The sequence below is a fragment of the Oncorhynchus nerka genome, linkage group LG26 (assembly GCF_034236695.1).
Source record: "Oncorhynchus nerka isolate Pitt River linkage group LG26, Oner_Uvic_2.0, whole genome shotgun sequence".
In the NCBI taxonomy this organism is placed as follows: domain Eukaryota; kingdom Metazoa; phylum Chordata; class Actinopteri; order Salmoniformes; family Salmonidae; genus Oncorhynchus; species Oncorhynchus nerka.
In genome coordinates, this window is record NC_088421.1 from 8,113,132 (window position 1) to 8,136,056 (window position 22,925).

Genomic DNA, 22,925 nt, shown 5'->3' on the forward strand with positions numbered 1-22,925 from the left:
GTACTGCACAAGCATGTACTGCACAAGACCATGGTGCTTGCCTACGGAGCTGTGAGGGGAACGGCACCTCACTACCTCCAGGCTCTGATCAGGCCCTACACCCAAACAAGGGCACTGCGTTCATCCACCTCTGGCCTGCTCGCCTCCCTACCACTGAGGAAGTACAGTTCCCGCTCAGCCCAGTCAAAACTGTTCGCTGCTCTGGCCCCCCAATGGTGGAACAAACTCCCTCACGACGCCAGGACAGCGGAGTCAATCACCACCTTCCGGAGACACCTGAAACCCCACCTCTTTAAGGAATACCTAGGATAGGATAAAGTAATCCTTCTCCCCCCTTAAAAGACCTAGATGCACTATTGTAAAGTGGCTGTTCCACTGGATGTCATAAGGTGAAAGCACCAATTTGTAAGTCGCTCTGGATAAGAGCGTCTGCTAAATGACTTAAATGTAAATGTAAATGAGCTCGACAAGAAAGCGAGACAGACTATGTGGACGTTATAGTAAATGAAGCTTTCCACCAAAGATGAATCTGAGTGAAAGCCCGTCTATAGCTTCTTACTTATTGCCGGTTTTCCGAGAGTATGTTATCTGACAGGAAAGTGGATCACACCAATCAAGTTTTATTAGCCATGGGTACGAGCCTACAAACAACTCAGGTTACATAGGTCATACTGGTGCTCTACAACAAAGTGAGTTGCTCCATACCAGGGATTCTGTTGGCTAGTAATAGCCGGCTTTTGGCCGATTAAAAAAAGTGAAATGCCGATAAATAAAAATGCCGCCGGACAATTCTCGGTGAGAAGAAAAAAATCCCATTGAAAAATAATGTTTTTTAGCCTATTCATTGATGGAAATTCCAGTCGATGCAAATACATATGACCGGTCAAGATTATCAGTCTATAGGTTCATTTGCATAATTTGGTCTAATTAAATTGCTGTGTGTTTTTTCGTTAGTCTTTATGCATCTTATCACATGCACACAGATGCAGAGCCTAATTTGAGTGGAAAATCTGTCAGAACAGAGGAGCTGCTGGCACAGCTTCTCAAACAGCGTGTTCCTTGCTACCGGAGTCAAACGTGCTTTTACAATGCAATCGTGTGTTGAAATAAGATGATGGCCATCATTAAAAATAGCTACTATTTAATTTCTTAACTGGCAATAGAAGCGCACTTATTTTAAGTGCCTAGGCAACAATATGCAGGCTTCAGCGCGTCACACACCACTTAGCAATGAAATGGAGGCAGGATGCATATTTTTTTTTTTATCTTAATTGTTTGAAACCTGAATGTTTTACTTCATATTATGAGGCATGTCTTCCCTTGCTTCAAAGTAGCCTAGCCAACATCCGACCGTAGAAACGTAAAGGCAATTTAGAGTTCCGTATGCCATTGAAACCAGCAGCCTATTTCTCTCATTTTCTATTGGTTTTCAAATCAACTTTCTTTCATTGTCCAGTAGTGAAAGGCACAATCCTAGTCATATTAGCAACCCATGCTAGTTGTTGCATCTTTAGATTAAGAGGGGAGATCAAATGGATATTTTCATCCCATGAAGCCGCTCAGAACAGTGTTTTCTTGCCAATTGCATTACGGGACAAACATTCGCAAAGTGTGAAGAAATAATAGTTGATCAACATTTGAAGCTAAACGTTCTGATCGGTTCTCATCCGCCTCGTTGCTTTAACTTTTCTGTTTTGTTTTATGTAGCCTACTAGTTGTATGAATTTGGGATCTGTCGTCCCACAACTGTCCCAGAGTCTGTTTGGTGTAGACCATTTCTTTCTCGCACAGAACGACAAGCTGACCAATAAATCGGTTTATTGTTCCACTGTGGGGGATAGTAGACTGACATAGGCAGGTGATTTTTGCTGTTCGTTAACTCGTCTTGTTGGCTGAGGACAAGTACATGTGGACAGTTGTTCTAACATCTTCAAAGTGAGCATTGGAATTCGGTAAGGATGCACGCCGTTGCATCCTCGATTTGCATGTTCTTTTCAGATGAATCACCATGGCTGTACGCCCTAAACAGGTTACGCACACAATTCATATGGGTCGGGGAAATGTCTCAAATGTCCGGTAAATTAAAATGCTGCCAGTCAAATGTCCATCGCCACATTTTCCTAACGGAAACCCTGCTTCACACCATTGTTCACAACTCTATACACCTATGCGTAACACTTAAAGACCAGAATCTAGGTTAACTCCAGTCTGAACATCCAAAACACTCAAATAGAATCCTTCTTAGATCGCTCTCATAACCAAATAAAACCACAACTATTTACACATTATATGATAATGATATGGCAAGGGAGGGCAGGTGCCAACACTTAAAACGTCGAAAGAGAAACAAAAAGCACTGCAAGTTGCTCGATGAGGGATGTGTAGGTACAAAGATAATGTTCTGACTAGAAATAAACTTCAACATTTCACACAGGAAAACTGGAAATTAAGATTGGCTATTTCAATTGAATTAGCGGAGAATGTTTGCTGGATCATGTTTTGGAATCTGACCTTTCCATTTTGTAAACTCAGCTGCTGTAGTGATACCTCGCTCACTCAAAAGTGTATCTCGACAAAAGCTTTTCTGAGGCGAAACTACATTAAGAGGAGCTGGTGATTTTAAAGCAATTTCAGTGCTCAGGGACTGAAAACTACATATCCCATGGTCCTAGCTGATAAGACCCAAAAGTGAGGCCTGATAAAGTGATCTTGAGACTTACGAGTTCTATTTACCCATGCCCCCCAACCCACCTCCTTGACAAGTCTTCCCATCATCCCCACCCATCTGTCAACCTCTGTTTTAGTTTCAACAGTCCGGGTTTGTAGAATGAAGCTTTTGAAACAAATCAGCTTCTCTGTCCCTCCCCACCACTCTAAACCCCACCCTCTGTACCCCCTTCTCCTTCATCCTGGACCTGTGGCTAGTTCTTATCATCCTTCTTCTCTTCCTCCTCAGTGGGGTAGGAGTGCCATGTCAGACGCTCCTCGTAGAAGGATATGACCACCTGTGGACATTTAATGTTGGCCTCCTTGGCCGGCACCAGGTCTGCCTCATCACTGTTCTTCCTGTGGAGACAGAATTTAAGGGTGAACCCACTTAAACCAGTTGTATGTCCCACTCTCCCAGTAACGTATAGCGAAAAGTGTCAAAATCCCAATGCTGCCCAGAACTCACCATTTCATGAGGAACATCAGCTCTCCACTGGAGTCTGTGGCTCCAATGATCCGTTCGGGGTCAAGTCCACGAGCAAAGCCTCTGGGCTTCTCTGCCTGGAAGAATGATAGATAAGGAGAGTGACAGAGAGAAGGGGGAGAAGGTTCAGTACAGGACTACGTTCACGGTCTATAGTTTCAGGCATGTTCTTTAATATTGAAGCGCAGTACAGGCTCTCACCTCATCTTTCCTCTTCTTGGGCCTGCCTTCTTCACCCCCTGCCTCTGTGTCAGACTCACCAGCTTTCCTCTTGCCACCAGACTCTTTCTTGTAACTTTCTTTTTTGTTATGATGATTCTGCATGTACTCAGCAATCAGGTCAGGGCAATCCAGGTTGTCCTGTGGTTCCCATGTATTGTCCTCACTGTGGTAAACAAAGTGTAAAAAGGTACATTTATACCTGGGCTACAACCATCAGATTCCGTTTCAACCCCCCCATTCCCCAGCCCATGGCCCAACTAACAATTGAGATCAGTCCGATGTTATAAATGTGCATGAAAAAAAAGGGGCAGGGCCCAGGGTGGCAAGGACTACCACCGCAACACTGGAAGACGAAGTAGTAAAACAGACAGATGCCAAATATACAGCAGCTGAAGACCAACCAAGCAAGTCACTGTGTCAACATGGACCAGAAAAAGTTGGAAGTGTTTGAGATGGCTATTGACTTTTTGTCGAACGATGAGAGCAACCAACAAGAGCAAAAACAGCCAACCAAAAGGAAATGAGATTAGGTAGCAGGCTTTGGATTATGCAGTGCCAAGCCCAAAGAGTAGGGCCCTATAAAATCTACCATATGGAGAACCCGGACAGAATCCAGACATTAAAATGGAATTCAACGACAAACATGTATTGAACTTAGGACATCAACTAAATGTATTGTATTTATTAGAACATTTATTTACCCAAGATTATAATAAAGACCTGAACAAATAGCCTACGGGATTCATATTTTCCGTTAACTTAGAAGAGGCAGCGGTGCGGGAAAGCCCGTGTGCGCGCGTTTGTCTACCACAAAGCCATTAGCGATGATGTGATTTACAACCGTCTTCTGGCAGATGGAAAGACTTTCCCAAAAACATTCTCATTTAAATGTTAACTACAAAAGTACTCTGTGCCTACCTGGCAGAATGTATTATTTGCAAGAATCCAGTAGTGATTTGTTTAACAAATCTGAAATACTGTGTGCTATAGGTATTTTGCTGGTGCCAGACTGCACACTTGAATAAAGCGTATCTACACCCAAAAATGTAAATGTCTTAGATTTTTCCCAGACCTCAAAAGTGTGTGTGTGGGGGGACTAACGGAATTAGGTATAAAATAATAATCATTTTTAGAGGGCCCTAAAGGAGCCTACGCAAACTTTTGCCGGGAGCTGAAGTTGGGTGATGTAGCCCATTTCTATAATCTTTCCCAGCTGGTGGAGTTGGTGGCCCCTCTAATCGGGAAGCAAGATACTAACTTCAAAAGACGGCATTCCTGGCAACTGGCGAGCGATAGCTGTCCTAATGTTTAAATGTTTGATATTAGATTGTCACGATGCCTAAGAGACAACCATTTGTATTGGACATGCAACAGTCTCTAAAATCATTCCAGAGACTTGCAAAGACTCTTCCTAGAGCTGGCCACCTAGCCAAACTGAGCCATCGGGGGAGAAGGGCCTTGGTCAGGGAGGTGACCAAGAACCCTATGGTCACTGACAGAGCTCTAGAGTTACTCTGTGGAGATGGGAGAATTTTCCAGAAGGACAACCATCTCTGCAGCACTCCACCAATCAGACCTTTAAGGTAGAGTGGCCAGATGGAAGCCACTCTGCAGTAAAAGGCATGACAGCCAGCTTGGAGTTTGCCAAAAGGCAACAAGACTCAGACCATGAGAAACAAGATTATCTCGTCTGATGAAACCAAGATTTAACTTTTCAGCCTGAATGCCAAGTGTCACAGCTGGAAGAAACCTGGCACTATCCCTACGGTGAAGCATGGTGGTGGCAGCATCAAGCTGTGGGGATGTTTTTCAGCGGCAGGGACTGGGAGACTAGTCAGGATCGGGGCAAAGATGAACGGAGCAAAGTACAGAAATTCTTGATAAACCTGCTACAGGGTGATCAGGACCTCAGACTGGAGTGAAGGTTCTCATTCCAACAGGACAACAACCCTAAGCACACAGCGAAAACAACACAGGAGTGGCTTCGGGACAAGTCTCTGAATGTCCTTGAGTGGCCCAGCAGGAGCTCGGACTTGAACTCAATCGAACATCTCTGGAGAGACTTGAAAATAGCTGTGAAGCAACGCTTACCATCCAACCTGACAGAGCTCGAGAGGATCTGCAGAGAGGAATGGGAAAAACTCCCCAAATACAGGTCTGCCTAACTTGTAGTGTCATACCCAAGAAGAATCAAGGCTGCAATCACAGCCAAAGGTCCATCAACAAAGTACTAAGTAAAGGGTCTGAATACTTAAGTAAATGTGATAGTTTTTTTTATTTTGTATACATTTCTAAAAACACGATCTTGCTTCATCAAGTAACAAAATATGGAAAAAGTAAAGGGGTCTGAATACGTTCCGAATGCACTGTACTTTGCCAACCGCTGGCAAGTGTTCCACACGACCACTCGTCTTAAGACAGAGACCGTGGAAACCATTGTTGACCTTGCACAACATGCTCTGTGAGGAAAACGGAAAACAATATGCCCGGCCGGTTTCAGATCCAGAGGGCATGACAAATCCTGTTGCATGGTGACAAGACCCGCAGCTACACTACCCCATGGGTACCAATAAAAATATGAAAAATTATAAACCAATAAAATGTACACAGGATTGTATGTAATGTATGCCAACTTAGTGTATATGTGACTAGCATTACAAGCATTACATTCTTCACTCACTCTGAGAAGCCTTTCCATTTGAGCAGAAACTCAACGCGTCCCTTTACCACCCGTCGGTCCAGCACCTTCTCCACCACATATTCCTCCTCCTCTTCCTCTACCACCTCCTCCACCTTCTTCTTGGTCTGCTTCTTGCCTGCTGTTGCCGCCAACTTGACCTCTTCCTTGGGAGGCTCTGGTGAAGGGGAGGAGTGCAGAACAGTTTGGTTAGACATCATAGACTTTGTTCACGGATATAAGTTCGAATGATTATGGTCACACTTCACTACGGTCAGGTTGAGTCATGTTACACAGGTGGGAATCGTCCCAAAGACATTTGTTGGACTTAATTTGTATTTTGATTGGCAAAGCATGTATTTTCTGCAATTAAGCAGCAGTTCAAGCATGGAAACCTCAGGGATGCAAACTGGTGAGGGCCCAAAAAGGTGACTCCCCCAAAAAAATTGCATTGAAACATGCAAAAAAAAATCTGTGCTAGGAGGAAGGCAGGTTAACTAATTACACAACAAAGAATGATCTACAGGATCAGTCTCTGTGTAAAATAAGTGGTTAATGTGACTCACAGCTAAAACATGTAAAGAAAGCAATCCAATGTTATTTGTTGCCTAGACTTTACCGTCGTGAGAAAAAAAACTATACAGTAATATTGCAGTTAGCCATGACAGCCTTTATAATAGAACACTTGTGACCACACACCTATATTGCAGTTGGGGAAAAAACATCTTAAAGTAGAAATAGAATGAAACAAACAGGCAGTCTATTTTTGCTCTATTATATTGGCCACTATAGTAGATGATCAAGTGCACAAGGCTACATGTGTGCAAAAATTACATTCATTGAGTTAAAAAAATATATATAATCCCCCCTCACTCACACACACATTACTGGCAAGTTCAACACAACAAAAGCAATGTATTTGGGCTACATTGCACATCATACACTTTCTGCATGTGGACATCTGTTCTACAATGTGCCAGAAAAAGTGAGAAAGAGGGAGGTGTGTAGTGTTCCTTTCACCTCTATAGTGGCATCCAGCTTAAGCCAGGCCCTGCTACACTTGATCCCTGAATCCACTTGTTTAACGAGCAATGCCTCATTCTCACCTAATTCTCTCATGCTGAAAATTAACCACATACTGTAGAGGGAAAACATGCGTTAATAGATAGTGGTTAGTTCGTTAACATTTCACACAGATTACCAGGGTCCAGTAAGCAACGTTAACACAACGTGAGGAATTGCAAGGAGTCGTAAACCAGTTAATACTATAGCGAATTGGTTAGATTACTAATGTTAGCTCATCTGATGTTGCAGACTTTATTAGCCAGCTCACTTTCACACATTAAACTCAATTATTTGATCAGTTAAGTTGGCTAATGTTGCTCAACATTTATCTGGCTAGCTAACGGAGAATTTGATCCAGCTAGCAAGATACTTAACAATGCTAATAATACTTGTTCCACCCCACTTTCTACCTCACCTCAAACTTTCCAAATGCCAGTTGGTTTTCGGATACAGCTCATGAGGTAGGCATCATCACCTCCTCACCCCCGTCTCCGTGGTCAGGCAGCTCACCTAACGTTACCTCTTCGTTATCGTTCTGGGGACGAGCTGCTGTAACTGCCTTTTTACTCTATGCGGTCTTTCCAGATCACGCACAGATGTTGAAACTCGCAAATTGGTTGTCTCTGCAGTCGCTTGCTGCGCTGCATTCTGATGTTATGTAAAACCATTGGCTGAGCCTTTGATACAGCCGGTATTGCTCCAAACGCACATCACTCATAGGCTTACAGCCGAAAGGTAACTAGTTTTCGTCCCTGCAACCTTCATACCTTTTAATTATCAACCCTGTTTGCCAACCCTTTCTTCATTACAGCTCATGGAATTGTAGAGGACTATGCAGAGACGGGCTCTCTGACATAGGCTTCAGTGTGCCTCAAGATCTCTGGCTCTGAATCACTAACATCTGACTGATCCACTTTCAATTGTTTTTTTTGTAGCTGTCAATATAACCAAACCATAGCAATGGGTTTCTGTATTCAAAAGAGAGATCCTCCAACTGACCCTCGTGGATTTGTTTTTAGAGGGAGTTAAATTAGTTTGGTATTCTGCTAGGGTAGTTTTAAAATTTAAAGTGTCCGGTATGGGGACTTGACCCAAGGATTGAACATTTCAAGGACATATAGACAGATATACAGGTTGGGCAAAGGATAAGAGGCGTCAAAGCCAATGAAAGGTTTCGGTCAGTTTATTTGGATAGAATCTGTGGAGCATCTACAGATGGTCTATCAACAAACTGTTCATCTGTTGATAAGCAACTGCATGCTAAGGTTAGGTTTAAAATAAGGGTTAGGGTAAAGTTTACGTTTAGAGTTAGGATAAAGGTTAAGGTTAGGTTTAAAATAAGGGTTAGGGTAAAGTTTACGTTTAGAGTTAGGATAAAGCTTAAGGTTAGGTTTAAAATAAGGGTTAGGGTAAAGTTTACGTTTAGAGTTAGGATAAAGGTTAAGGTTAGGTTTAAAATAAGGGTTAGGGTAAAGTTTACGTTTAGAGTTAGGATAAAGGTTAAGGTTAGGCTTAGCAGATCATTTGTTTAAATGTTACTGATAGAGCATCTACAGATAGATGAAAGACTATCCCAAAAAGAGAATAACCAAGGTTTCTGAAACTATAAATCCACCTCTAGCTTGGACCATAATGTTAAAGAGCTGGACTGCACTAGAGGTCGACCGATTAATCGGAATGGGCCGATTAATTAGGGTCGATTTCAAGTTTTCATAACAATCGGAAATCGGTATTTTTGGACACCGCTTTTTTTTTTTTACACCTTTATTTAACTAGGCAAGTCAGTTAAGAACAAATTCTTATTTTCAATGATGGCCTAGGAACAGTGGGTTAACTGCCTTGTTCAGGGGCAGAATGACAGATTTTTACCTTGTCAGCTCGGGGATTCAATCTTGCAACCTTACAGTTAAACTAGTCCAACGCTCTAACCACCTGATTACATTGCACTCCACGAGGAGACACAAATGTAGTAAGAAGCCATGGTAAGTTGCTAGCTAGCATTAAACGTATCTTGTAAAAAAACAATCAATCATAATCACTAGTTAACTACACATGGTTGATGATATTACTAGTTTATCTAGCGTGTCCTGCGTTGCATATAATCGATGCGGTGCGTATTCGCAAAAAAAGAATGTCTTGCTCCAATGTGTACCTAACCATAAACATCAATGCCTTTCTTAAAATCAATACACAAGTATATGTTTTTAAACCTGCTTATTTAGTTAATATTGCCTGCGAACCTGGCTCGTTCGCGAACTTTGAAGACTAGGCAATATTAACCAGGTGAAATTGTGTCACTTTTCTTGCGTTCATTGCACGCAGAGTCAGTGTATATGCAACAGTTTGGGCTGCCCAATTTGCCAGAATTTTACATAATTATGACATAACATTGAAGGTTGTGCAATGTAACAGGAATATTTAGACTTATGGATGCCACCCGTTAGATAAAATACGGAACAGTTCCGTATTTAACTGAAAGAATAAACGTCTTGTTTTAGAGATGATAGTTTCTGGGTTTGACCATATTAATGACCTACGGCTCGTATTTCTGTGTGTTATGTTATCATTAAGTCTATGATTTGATAGAGCAGTCTGACTGAGCGATGGTAGGCACCAGCAGGCTCGTAAGCATACATTCAAACAGCACTTTTGTGCGTTTTGCCAGCAGCTAGTCGCTGTGCTTAAAGTATTGCGCTGTTTATCAACTCCCGAGATTAGGCTGGTGTAACCGATGTGAAATGGCTAGCTAGTTAGCGGGGTGCGCGCTAATAGCGTTTCAAACGTCACTCGCTCTGAGACTTGGAGTGGTTGTTCCGCCGCAGTATTTGTGGAGCAATGGGTAACACAGCTTCGAGGGTGGCTGTTTTCGATGTGTTCCTGGTTCGAGCCAAGTAGGGGCGAGGAGAGGGACAGAAGCTATACTGTTACACTGACAATACTAAAGTGCCTATAAGAACATCCAATAGTCAAAGGTATATGAAATACAAATCGTATAGAGAGAAATTGTCCTAAAATTCCTATAATAACTACAACCTAAAACTTCTTACCTGGGAATATTGAAGACTCATGTTAAAAGGAACCACCAGCTTTCTTTGTTCTCATGTTCTGAGCAAGGAACTTAAACGTTAGCTTTTTTACATGGCACATATTGCACTTTTACTTTCTTCTCCAAAACTTTGTTTTTGCATTATTTAAACCAAATTGAACATGTTTCATTATTTATTTGAGGCTATATTGATTTATTATATTAAGTTAAAATAAGTGTTCATTTTGTATTGTTGTAATTGTCATTATTACAAATTAAAAATATATATATATATATATATATATTTTTAAATAATGCAAAATATTTTAAAACAAATCGGCCGATTGATCGGTATCGGCTTTTTTCCGGTCCCCTAATAATTGGTATCGGTATTGGCGTTGAAAAATCATAATCGATCGAACTGCACCGTTGAAAAAGTAAAGGGCACAATGTCCCTTGTTCAGGACTCTGTCTTTCAAAGATAATTTGTAAAAATCCAAATAACTTCACAGATCTTCATTGTAAAGGGTTTAAACACTGTTTCCCATGCTTGTTTAATGAACCACAAACAATGAACATGCACCAGTGGAACGGTGGTTAAGACACTAACAGCTTACAGACGGTAGGCAATTAAGGTCACAGTTATGAAAACTTGGGACACTAAAGGTATTTCTACTGACTCTGAAAAACACCAAAATAAAGATGCCCAGGGTCCCTGCTCATCCATGTGAACGTGCCTTAGGCATGCTGCAAGGAGGCATGAGGACTGCAGATGTGGCCAGGGCAATAAATTGCAATGTCCGTACTGTGAGACGCATAAGACAGCGCTACAGGGAGACAGGTTGGAAAGCTAATCGTCCTCGCAGTGGCAGACCACGTGTAACGACACCTGCACAGGATCGGTACATCCGAACATCACACCTGCAGGACAGGTACAGGATGGCAACAACAACTGCCCGAGTTACACCAGGAATGTACAATCCCTCCATCAGTGCTCAGACTGTCTGCAATAGGCTGAGAGAGGCTGGATTGAGGGCTTGTAGGCCTGTTGTAAGGCAGGTCCTCACCAGACATCACCGGCAACAACATCGCCTATGAGCACAAACCCACCGTCGCTGGACCAGACAGGACTGGCAAAAAGTGCTCTTCATTGACATGCCGCGGTCTTGTCTCACCAGGGTTGATGGTCGGATTTGCGTTTATCGTCGAAGGAATGAGCGTTACACCGAGGCTTGTACTCTGGAGTGGGATCGAGGTGGAGGGTCTGTCATGGTCTGGGGCGTTGTGTCACAGGATCAGACTGAGCTTGTCGTCATTGCAGGCAATCTTAACGCTGTGCGTTACAGGGAAGACATCCTCCTCCCTCATGTGGTACCCTTCCTGCAGGCTCATCCTGACATGATACTCCAGCATGACAATGCCACCAGCCATACTTCTCGTTCCGTGTGTGATTTCCTGCAAGACAGGAATGTCAGTGTTCTGCCATGGCCAGCGAAGAGCCCAGATCTCAATCTTATTGAGCATGTCTGGGACCTGTTGGATCAGAGAGTGAGGGCTAGGGCCATTCCCCATAGAATTGTCCGGGAACTTGCAGGTGGGGTAACATCTCACAGCGAGAACTGGCAAATCTGGTGCAGTCCATGAGGAGGAGATGCACTGCAGTACTTAATGCAGCTGGTGGCCACACCAGATACTGACTGTTACTTTTGAGTTTGACCCCCCTTCGTTCAGGGACATATTATTCCATTTGTTAGTCACATGTCTGTGGAACTTGTTCAGTTTATGTCTCAGTTGTTGAATCTTGTTATGTTCATACAAATATTTACACATGTTAAGTTTGCTGAAAATAAATGCAGTTGACAGTGAGGATGTTTTTTTTGCTGAGTTTATGATTCCTGGATATCTGAAATCTGAAGACAAACGAAATTGTGTAAAGGATGATGATCAAAGCAAACAGTAACAGATGAGTGCATAGTTGACAAATGTGTGTGGAGGGTGGACACAATGCAGTACATATAAGGCTGGGTAACACTGTTGAGAGTTGCGCAAGACGTGAAAAGTAGCGTTGTTTTGTTGTCTTCCTGTATTGAACACAGATAGACCCGTCTACAATTTGATTGATTATTAACGTTTAAAAATACCTGGAGTTGTATTTCAAAAGTAGTTTGAAATATTTTGGCATAATAGGCAACTTTTGAAATATTTTGACGTTGCGTTTTTTGGAAGCTCTTTTTTTCTGGATCAAACACGTCAAATAAATGGACATTTGGATATATATGGACGGAATTAATCGAAGAAAATGACCAATTGTGATGTTTATGAGACATATTGGAGGGCCAACAAAAGAAGCTCGTCAAAGGTAATGCATGTTTTATATTTTATTTCTGCATTTTGTGTAGCACCTGCAGGGTTGAAATATGCTACCCTCTTTGTGCTTTCATCAGATAATAGCTTCTAATGCTTTCGCCGAAAAGCCTTTTTAAAATCTGACATGTTGGCTGGATTCACAACCAGTGTAGCTTTAATTGAGTATCTTACATGTGTGATTTAATGAAAGTTTGATTTTTATTTTAAAAAATAATAATTTGCCGCGCTGCATTTTCCTTGTTTTTTTGCCCAAGTGGGACGCAACCGTCCCCTATACCATAAGAAGTTAACTGACTTGCCTAGTTAAAGGTTACACACACACACACACACACACACATACACTGACCAAAAAGTTATTTTGTTGGCATTTGCATATATCCCCATTACCAGTAAAACATCATCAAAACCTATTTCTTTCACTTACTTGCTATGTTGTTCAGTCATTTCATTCTCAACCAGGTTTTCTATAGAACACTGTTTGGGTCTTTGCATATCAAAAAAGATATGTCAAATAACACTATTTGACGTGTCAAATAAGCTTGTTGACCAATCTGGACCTGAATAGGACTGCATGTCACATAATAATTTAACATGTTCATAATTTGAGTTATTACACGATCACTCGTATTTCACGTCACAACGATTCACCGATACGTATGCTATGATGCTGGTAAAGTTGTCTCGCACATCTACAGTGCCGGTCATTAAAAAAGCTAGCTAGCTCACGGATTTAAACAATGTTCTTCCCCAAAAACATATCAAAACGACACTCTGTTTCAGTAGCTATAGTTAGCTAACTATATAGCTAGGTGTCATCTAAAATAACCCTAATTTATAAGACAGCTCTTATTTGACCCATCTATGTGAAGCTAGCCACAATAAGGATTAACCACAATAGTGGACTGCGGTTTGCCTTCAAAATAAAAGTTACTGACAGTGATGCAAATGCATACAAATAGTAGAATTATGCCATAATTGAATAGATCATGCTAAATGAGGTTAGAATGTTGTTATATAAAAACAAAAGACAATTTGTTAATTTGATAAAAATCTGTTTAAATCACACAATGTATTATACTTTAGAGTGGCATTGGGGGCATACATATTTCACTGTACAGCCTTACCTATGGATTGTGGATCAATAACATGAGGTATCAGTCTACTCAGTGACACCGAGAGAGCATTAAGCATCGTAGTTCTTATTGCAGGACTCTGAAAAAACTGTGAATTGAGACAGATTTCTTGTCAACCTATGTGTATTGAACACTATTCCTGAGGAAAAACAATACTGTCTTGGAGTCTGATAACTGAGGAGGACATTGGGAAAAAATATATTGGGTATAGAGTAGCCGGTTACCCCATTTCATTGATCCACAATCCTTTAAAGCTGTACAGTGCAGTATGAACGTCAATACACAGTCACAGTCACGCAATAAGAGCTACAACGCTAATATTTGAGTAAAACCTTCACAGTTGGGTTCTGTGGGTGTCAGCGAGTAGACTGATAACCCATTTCATTGCTTCACATTCCAACCTTGTTTAACATTATCTAGTCTAAATATGGCATGAATCCACCATCTGCATCACTTTCAAATAGGTACTTTTACTTTGAAGGCAAACTGCAAATTCCACTATTCTGCCTAATCCTTATTGTGGCTAACTTGACAACACATAACCCGGTCAGGTCGAGCCTCTCTAGCCAGATGAAGCTAGCTGGCTGCTTATAACGTTAGCCTTGGGCAACAGGGTTAAGTAGCTGGCAAGCTATTGTTTATTTTCATGAACTCAATTTTAATAAGCGAACAACAATACTTACAAGGATACCGAAATCATTGCTAAGAATAGTGAAAATGACTGCAGTTTCTACTGTTCATTGTTTTCAGACTGGTTGTATTGGTGCTAGCTAGGTACCAAGCTAAAGCTAAGCTAGCTACCCCAGAAGTTGCGGTTGAACAAATAAATGCTTTTTTACTAACGCGATATTGTAAACACATCGTTTCGTGGCCGGTGTTTGCAGACTTTTCTGTACAGCTTTGACAGTGCTACTGATATTAGTGGTGGCGCTTGGCTTGCACTTGCAAATTTAGAACACACAACATTCTATAATAGAACTGTTATTTGACTTGTCAAATTAAAAGCTTATTTAACGAGTCAAATAGTGTTATTGTCAAAACAGTGTTTTTTGACATATCTCTTTTCTGACACGCAAAGACCGAACCCGCGTTCCATAGTATGTTGTGAAGCAAATAGCAGTGACACTATTACTGTGTAACTCCGGTAGGGCAACATCTGAACAATAGCACACTTGGTAACAGTGTGTACCGGTGCTCGACCAGTCACGAAAGGCAACATCACCCACGACAGAGAACAGTTGATTGTCAAGAGCAATGAGTTCCATTATCTTGGCATTAATGTATTTCGCCTTTGAGTTGTCTCGCTGAAATGACTTACTCTTTCAAATTGTTGTCTGCTCGATCCACACAGCAGACATTGTGGGCTAGGTCAGGAATGCGGTGTTGCAGGTTCAGCGCAAAATTTTACGTTGCGTCATTACGTCATGTACCTAAGTTATACAAATATGCACGTCAGCTTTGACATCTTTCACATTGTCGTTAAACTAGACATTGGGCCGATACCGATGTCATTTCTAGCTAATATCGTCCGATTCCGATATGTTCACCGATATATCGTGCATCCCTAATTTAAACTATTTGTTTGAAAATGTTTTAATAGATTTGAATATTTGTAGCTACTTAAGTAAATATCGGCAGCCAACTTGTGCAACAAATTCGGAGAAAAATAACATTGCGTTCATTTCAGCTGTCACATTATTATGAAGCTTACGTTAGTCCCCAGTCACTTGGTGTTTGTTTACAAGCACACAAAAGACGAGACCGGAGCCTTGTGAGTCACTCACTGTCGTACAGCATGCGACAGGTGATATAATATATATGGAATTCACAGCTAAATGTTTGCCAACTAGATATCTTATAACTATTAAGGGCTCCCGAGTGGTGGAGCGGTCTAAGGCACTGCATCTCAAGGTAAGAGGCGTCACTGCAGTCCCTGGTTCGAATCCAGGCTGCATCACATCCGAACGTGATTGGGAGTCCCATAGGGTGACGCACAATTGGTCCAGCATTGGCCGGGGTAGGCCGTCATTGTAAATAGTAATTTGTTCTTAACTGACTTGCCTAGTTAAGTAAAAAAGGTTACTTTAAAAAAATATATATATAAAAAATTAAATGTGCTAAATGCTCTGCAGTTGTGTGTTGGTTTGCTAATTCAGTAGCTTGTTAGCTATCTAGCTAAGTGGTTAGATTCTTCCAAAATCAAGCATTCACTTGATAACAGCTGAGAATCCCCTCCTGGATCAAGAACCTTGCTGGCTAATATTTGTTATTCGTGTGCAGCAACCTGTGTATCATTTGAGTTACTTGTATAGTTTAGGTCAGAAACTGTACAAAATGTTTTCAATGTGCTTGTTAGCATTTAGTTAGCATTCTCTATGGAATTTTAAATGTACTTGTTAGTATTGCTAACCTTCAGATTACAGAGTATCAGTGGGGTTTGAAAACAGCGGCCCTTGTGTTCAGTGCCGGTATACCGAATATCCCAGTATGGCAATGTTGGTATAAAGGTATGACAATCTGGATAGCGCCCAAGCCTAGCACATATCCCCCTAATCTTGTCAAGGTGGGCAGCCAAGTCAGAGAGAATCCTCTGGATGCCACACGCAAAAATATTGAGGTAATTCCTGTTCTAGAGCAGAAGCGCTTGTTTAGGTTCAACTTCTGAAGAATGATGCAGGCTACATTACATATTCAAGAATTGGAGGTGAGTAGGAATGCAGAGGGAAAGATCTCAATTGCATAATCTTTGCATCCTCTCTCCTTCTCAAAACCCATTGGATGAAAAAGCCAGTGGTCTCTCCCCTCTGACATTATCCTCCAATGGGTTTTGCGAAGGAGACGAGGAGAGGATGCGAGCATTATGCAATTGAGATCTTCCAGAGGTGATTTCCACATGGAGTGGAGAAACATCAACAAATATGGCACTGACTGCTGTCAGTGTAGCTAGCTAGCTAGCTAGCATGTTAGCCTTTTCTAGCTAACCTTATCTAGCTAGCTAATGTTATCGGTTGTTGCTAGGTATTTTTAACTACACCGTATTCAAAATATTAGCCAAGTGGCTAGGGCTGGTTCTGGATTTGTCATTAACATTTACAGAAAACTTCACCACAGATAGTGGTTTCTATCTTTGACTTCGCCATCTATTGTAGTCTCCAAAGTTCTGGGATTTTCCATAAAATTGTGACTGCTGATCCACCATAGAAAGTTTTAAGTTGAAGCTCCTTTAATATGGATAACTATGAAAGGTTTAGAGACATGTTTTTCTACATTGTAATGGACACGGACAGTGCAATATTTGGTTGGTGGGCTGCAAACAGGCATTGGCTGCGTTACAGCCAAGCAAAATCAGCCCGTGCTCATGGTTCTCACAGAGGAAGTGAAATGAGACTTCAATGACTTTGCTCATGATGCAAGACGCAAATGAAATGCAACCACATCCTAAGTGCATCGGACACGAAACACCAATCCAAATGTAACACAACAAAATATATAACAAGTTCCTTGAAATGTTCATTATAGGATATTGTGGTTTCTAGCTGCACCAATCAAAGCAGTGGAGCGTGTTGTGAAGCAATGGGAAACATTCTCTTGCCGCAGGTGGACAGAGAATTCTTCTAAGGACCATGGAATGGTCGAAAAAGAGCAAACCCCGCACACCGTGCCTTGCAAAACGAATTCACCCAAAACTTTAGTGGTCAAAACCATTCAACTTGGGGCGACGGGGGAATCAGGGTCCCAAAATGTTTTTTTGTTTTTTTTTACAGACTAGCTAAAAAAAATAAGTCAAACTTACAAATTCTCCAATAGATTATGATAATTTGCTGGTAAAAATGTGGAGATGCAAAAACAACACCTAACTTTCCAGGTTTTTCTTATTATTAAACAAATGCCAAGCTAGTTGATTGTAACATTCAAATAAAAACCCAGCCCTGAAAAAAAAAAATGTAGACTGAAAAGTATTAGCACGTCATCTCATAGGGGAAAACACATGGCAATGACACGGAAAGTAGATACCACTTCGGATTTCCCACTTCAAGCCAAAATATAATCATACATTGACTAAGGCGATCAACTTAAATCCTTGTGCGACATCATGGGTAAGCTATGTTCATTGTCTTTTACCACCTCCCCCCCCCCAAAAAATGTGAATTTTCACTTGTGTGCATTTAAATTCTGCCGAAGCTGGCCAGTCCACCACCCAACCCTATGGCATTCATAAAACAGAAACAATGGATTACCGTTTGCATCAGTAGAAAGTGGATCTACACCTTCAGTGGTAACACCAGTAGTAACACTGGGGATCACATCACTAGGGGCTTCTGTAGCGGTAGCAATAGGCTCACTCATTTTCAGGCTGGGAGGAGGCAGTGGAACCAGTGGGTTCCTTGTCAACAGAGCTAAACAGGATGAGAAGGGGGGGTCATGGATCAGAGGCATAAGGGAGAAATCACAGATGGAAGTAGAAAATGGCATTGGTAAGAAGAACACATGGTTTCATCTCTCAGTCGTCTCTAACATGCAATGCATGCATACCACTACAGCACAGATAGAACAATGAGACAGATGTTTCATCGGATGTATACATTTGAAGCATCCAGCTGGCATTTCCACTCACCACCAAATATGGTGATGAGGGGAAGACCAGTGGTCGGCAAGTGGGAGAAGATGGAGCGAGATAGATTTTGGCCATCATCCTGCTAATTTTCTCATCTATAAAACATTTGATCTCAATACAGTTGTGACCAAAATTAGAATCTGTTACAAACAGAATGGACTAATTTCTGTAAACTTTATCCTTTGCTAGGCTCTCCCTAACAGAAATATGCAAATACATACTAGAAAGCGCCAATAAGATCTCGCTAGCTCGTGCTTGGCTCTACCAAACTCATTGCTTGTTCTGCCTATGATTCATTTGCACCGATTGGAAAGCAGGCTGTGGTCTATCTTGGGTCAGTTTTTTAAAGTTTATTTTATCTTTGACTACAGTTCCTACTATGTGGTCAGTACTAAACGCATGGAGCGGCGATATGTTTCTGTTAAAAGAGCTGGCATGCATTGATTGTACTGCAAGTCTGCAACTAATGCAAACAAATACACATTTGACGAGAATCACTCTCAGTTTGTCATCACTATTTCGAGACATATTTATGACTAGTCTAAATGATGGTACACTGTTGGTGCGATTCCCAGAGGAGAGACCTAGGGGTTGGTACCCATCTCAAATACATGATCTAGGCAGGGGGTAGGGACTACACGAGTTCATGAACATTCCATTGGGCTGTAGCCTTGACTTGGTGTAGACTAATGCACACCTGCCAATATCGTAGGAAAGTTTAAAATGTCAGAAGCACAATCATTTCAATCAGACCAGCAATCATGCAGTCAAACACATAACATTACATGAGACTCAGCAGGTGAAATCACCACCTTCCGGAGACACCTGAAACCCCACCTCTTTAAGGAATACCTAGGATAGGATAAAGTAATCCTTCTCACCCCCCCCCCCCCCCCTTAAAAGATTTAGATGCACTATTGTGAAGTGGCTGCTCCACTGGATGTCATAAGGTGAACGCACCAATTTGTAAGTCGCTCTGGATAAGAGCGTCTGCTAAATGACTTAAATGTGAAGGGGTCAAGCTTCAAATCTAGACATCAACGCACAGTAATGCCACATACAGTCGAATCAACTAAAGCACACAATCACTACAAACCACTGGCAGAAAACAACATGGTGAGAACAAGAAGGTCTGGAGGAAGAAAGGGGGGGGTGGCACACACATCCTGGTTCTTATCCTTTAGAATACACAACACCAAGAAAACGCTTACCACCCCCCCCCCCCCTTAACTGAACATTGGGGTAAGCTGAGGTAAAACATCACTATAATACAAACACTGACAACGCAAATCTATTAAAAACATAATTAAATAGGACATATTTTGTAGGCTAAACAACGCATTTGAATGGCAACGTTGATGTGCAATTCAACAGCTTATTTAAAAATTTAAGTAATTTCAAGAAGGTGTTGATTTCTGATTCCATTGCCCTATTTGGGTAGAATTGAGTTTAGGTGCACGCTGCAGTTCGCTGGTGGCTTTAACGTTAACAGACGATGCCAATAAATGATGCAAATGTAGCCACTTGTAAATCGATGCAAATATATTTGTATCATAAGCAGTCATTTCTTTGCTACCGCACGTTTCCTCTCTTTTATGATTAGCCAATTCGACGAGACACATTCCTGCTCGAAAGAAGGCAATGAAATGTAGCAACCTAATCGTTTTCCTGCATCAATAATCACGGGCAATCACGCAATGCAACAAAATAACAACATGGTCAAACACGGTAACTGCAAAGGACTACACACAATTGCAATGTATTAACCAACCCGTTCCCGCAGCCGTTTCACATGGTGGTGCTAGGGGTTTTTCCCCCCAGAGCTCTGGAGACGGAATGACTAACGTTGGTCGTCCATGTTGACCTGAATCATAGCACGAGCAATCTACACGACCTCGCGCGAAAACAATGTAAGTGAATACTCAAAATCAGAATCCGCATGCAACAACGTAGCAAGATGCACATTGCAGGGTCAATATATTGGCCTATTGAAATGTGCTTATCACGCATTGTGCATAATAGAAGGTTAACGCTGGGGGGGGGGAAGAGAGAAAACCGCTAATGCGCAGAAGGCTATGGTGAAGTAACTAGCCACTTACCTTTACAGAGAATTGACTCGAATGAATGAATGGTCGGAAATGTTGTTAATTTTATAAAACGGATACCAATGATTTATCTAAACAATTTTAGTGCGTATCTTATATAAATATCAGCTTGTAAACTCTATTTTAAAAATACTCTTCTCGTTTAAGCGTAAAGCTACAGACAAAAGCCATCCAGTGCCTCCTTCGTACCCGCCAACTCCGGCCGAGCGTGGCTACGCAGCGTGTTATTGTATTGCACCATGGGAGATGAAGTCTTTAAACATTTTATTTTTCTTTCTTTTCTCTATTATACACATATTACTCAGAGATGTTTGATGATCTTTATTTTCAATGTTTAGTTATTGGTCCAGCATGTCAATGAGTAGAGTAATGACTTTACTTACAATGTCTTGTACTTGGTTCTATTCTCTAGAATTCCAGGATTGATTGATGAATTTACCATTAAAAAAAGTCACATTTTAGAAAGCAGTAGTAATTCAATAACCTATGACACCAACAGTTGTGGAAGCCTGAACAAGTCGTCGTCGTCGTCGCTGACTTCAGCCAGTGAAAGCGATTGGCAGACTTTCTCTTCTCCTCCTCCATTGCCAGATGTATTTTTATCTGACTGCTCTAGCATGACTGCACCAATATTTATATCATACATATACTGACGGTATAGCATCTCCGATGTCCCGACTGGCAAACTGCTGTATGTGAAAACACTCAGACCTCTAATGATGATGTCACCCATGAGAGGTGCCATCTTCACACTCTCTGTGTCCTTTGGGATATCATTATAAGCCATCCTGTTAATTGTTTGATTAATTATAATACTTAACAGTCAATAGCCCAGACAAACAATGCTTCCAGAGATAGACAACAAAATGTGCACTCATTATGTTGTCATGTAAATCAAAAGGAACAGACGAAAAAAAAAAAATTAATGTGTAAAATATTTAGAGCTGGGCAGTGATGCATGCTAACAAAATATCGGTAAAAAGCTTGCATTACCTGCACACGCACTAGTCAAAGTTTTGTTAAAAAGAAGACTACACTGCTGCAGAGCTTGGTCTTCCAGCTGACACTGTATCCAACGTGTTTGTGTTTTTATTACCTTTATTTAACTAGGCAAGTCAGTTAAGAACTTAAGAACAAATTCTTATTTTCAATGACGGCCTAGGAATAGTGGGTTAACTGCCTGTTCAGGGGCAGAACTGTGCAGGGGCAAGAACAGATTTGTACCTTGTGGGGCAGTTACTGATCCAACGTTCTAGGCTACCTGTTCCACTAGGCTACCCTGCCGCCGTGTGTGTGTGTGTGTGAGAGAGAGAGATGATGATATGTGTGATCTTATTATTATTATTATTATTTGTATCTGGAATGCACAAACAAAAGCCATTAAACAGGATCACTTCTGCATGCTCTTCCACATCTACAGTATGTGATCTTGTCAACACACACAGGGCCATATCCTCTTTGTTCCTTTGACACAAAAAAAAGAGCTGTACTTTTGGAATGGAAATGCAAATGCCTCTTCATTTCCCATCAAAACCATGAATTGAATCAAATGGATAGGATTGAAATAGAGGAGAAGGAATGAACTCATAGGTCTATATGGGCAGGTGGACAGTATAATGTATATTTGTTTATGTAGATCCCTAATTGATTTGACTGTGTGGAGAAGTGTTAAGGGTCAGGCAGGATGCCAAGTGGTGTGATCATGTCCCCTGTCTCCTGAGGCTAGGTAACGCATATGTTCTTCAAATGCATAAATACATACCACACACACACACACACACGCATGTATGCACATACACATGCATGCAAACACACCTATTCCCCCTCCAAACACACACTGCACCCCTACCCCCTTTTGCATGTACACAAACACATGCACACATAAGGTGTCTGCATTAGAAGTATGAGTAAGTGGGGAGAGGAAGGAAATGCAGAGGGGGAGAGGAGGGAGATGTGTAGGGGGAGGAGGACAAACAACACGTTCAGCTTCATTAGTGAATAGCAACCCCTTTTAACAGGAAGCCCATTATTCACCCAGGACCCCAAGTCAATTACAAGTAGGAAGGAGGTGACTTTGGTGGGAACTTTCAACAAATCCTAACTCTCATGGTATATGAAGAAGAAAAAAAACTCATTTGTATCGATTATATAGTGGCCAAAGAACTGCTCCGATTGTCTGGTCCGTCCTTAGTCTATGTCGCTGATGATTGTGTTTTAGTTAAGTGTTGACAATTTTTATATTCAAATGTAAGTTGTACTCACAAATCAGCATGTTGCTGCCACTTGCCACAATGTCTGTTAAAAAAACAGTAAAGAAAACAGCAATCTCAGTTCACGAAGACAAGGAAAAGTTTGAGATCTTACTGAAAGAGGAGAGGATAACCGAGGTTGAGAGGGGTGAAGTCTACCTCAGTAGGATGAAAGCGGGTATAGAGAGAGAAGGGGTGAAGGGAGAGGTGAGGAAGGAGGGAGGGGGAGGAGGGGTGATAGGGTCTCTCTCAGGTAATGTTGAGGAAAGAAACC

The 22,925-nt window shown here is 41.5% G+C and overlaps 1 protein-coding gene across 4 annotated transcripts; it reads right to left on the bottom strand.

Moving 5' to 3' along the window:
* Window positions 1-604: 604 nt before the first annotated feature.
* cbx1a (chromobox homolog 1a (HP1 beta homolog Drosophila)) lies at window positions 605-20,972 on the bottom strand. 4 transcript variants are annotated; one of them, XM_029635583.2, is made up of 6 exons: window positions 20,786-20,972; window positions 17,921-18,079; window positions 6,096-6,270; window positions 3,395-3,578; window positions 3,176-3,270; window positions 605-3,066 (listed from the first exon to the last, which is right to left on the bottom strand). In XM_029635583.2, exons 2-6 carry the CDS (start codon window positions 18,027-18,029, stop codon window positions 2,922-2,924), a joined length of 708 nt encoding a protein of 235 aa, XP_029491443.1. In that variant the 5' UTR covers window positions 18,030-18,079; window positions 20,786-20,972; the 3' UTR covers window positions 605-2,921. The 4 variants fall into 4 exon arrangements, with proteins under 4 accessions (XP_029491443.1, XP_029491440.1, XP_029491441.1 ...); XM_029635580.2 differs by lacking the exon at window positions 20,786-20,972 and adding an exon at window positions 20,397-20,614; XM_029635581.2 differs by lacking the exon at window positions 20,786-20,972 and adding an exon at window positions 20,069-20,323.
* Window positions 20,973-22,925: the final 1,953 nt, after the last annotated feature.

What these genes read in the sequence shown, in the direction of transcription:
- cbx1a (XM_029635583.2), bottom strand. Translation starts at nt 18,029, where the DNA reads ATGAGTGAGCCTATTGCTACCGCTACAGAAGCCCCTAGTGATGTGATC. An exon ending in AAATGGAAAGGCTTCTCAGA is followed by an intron (nt 3,579 to 6,095) that starts GTGAGTGAAGAA and finishes TGTTTACCACAG; the next exon opens with TGAGGACAATACATGGGAAC. An exon ending in CCAAGAAGAGGAAAGATGAG is followed by an intron (nt 3,271 to 3,394) that starts GTGAGAGCCTGT and finishes TCATTCTTCCAG; the next exon opens with GCAGAGAAGCCCAGAGGCTT.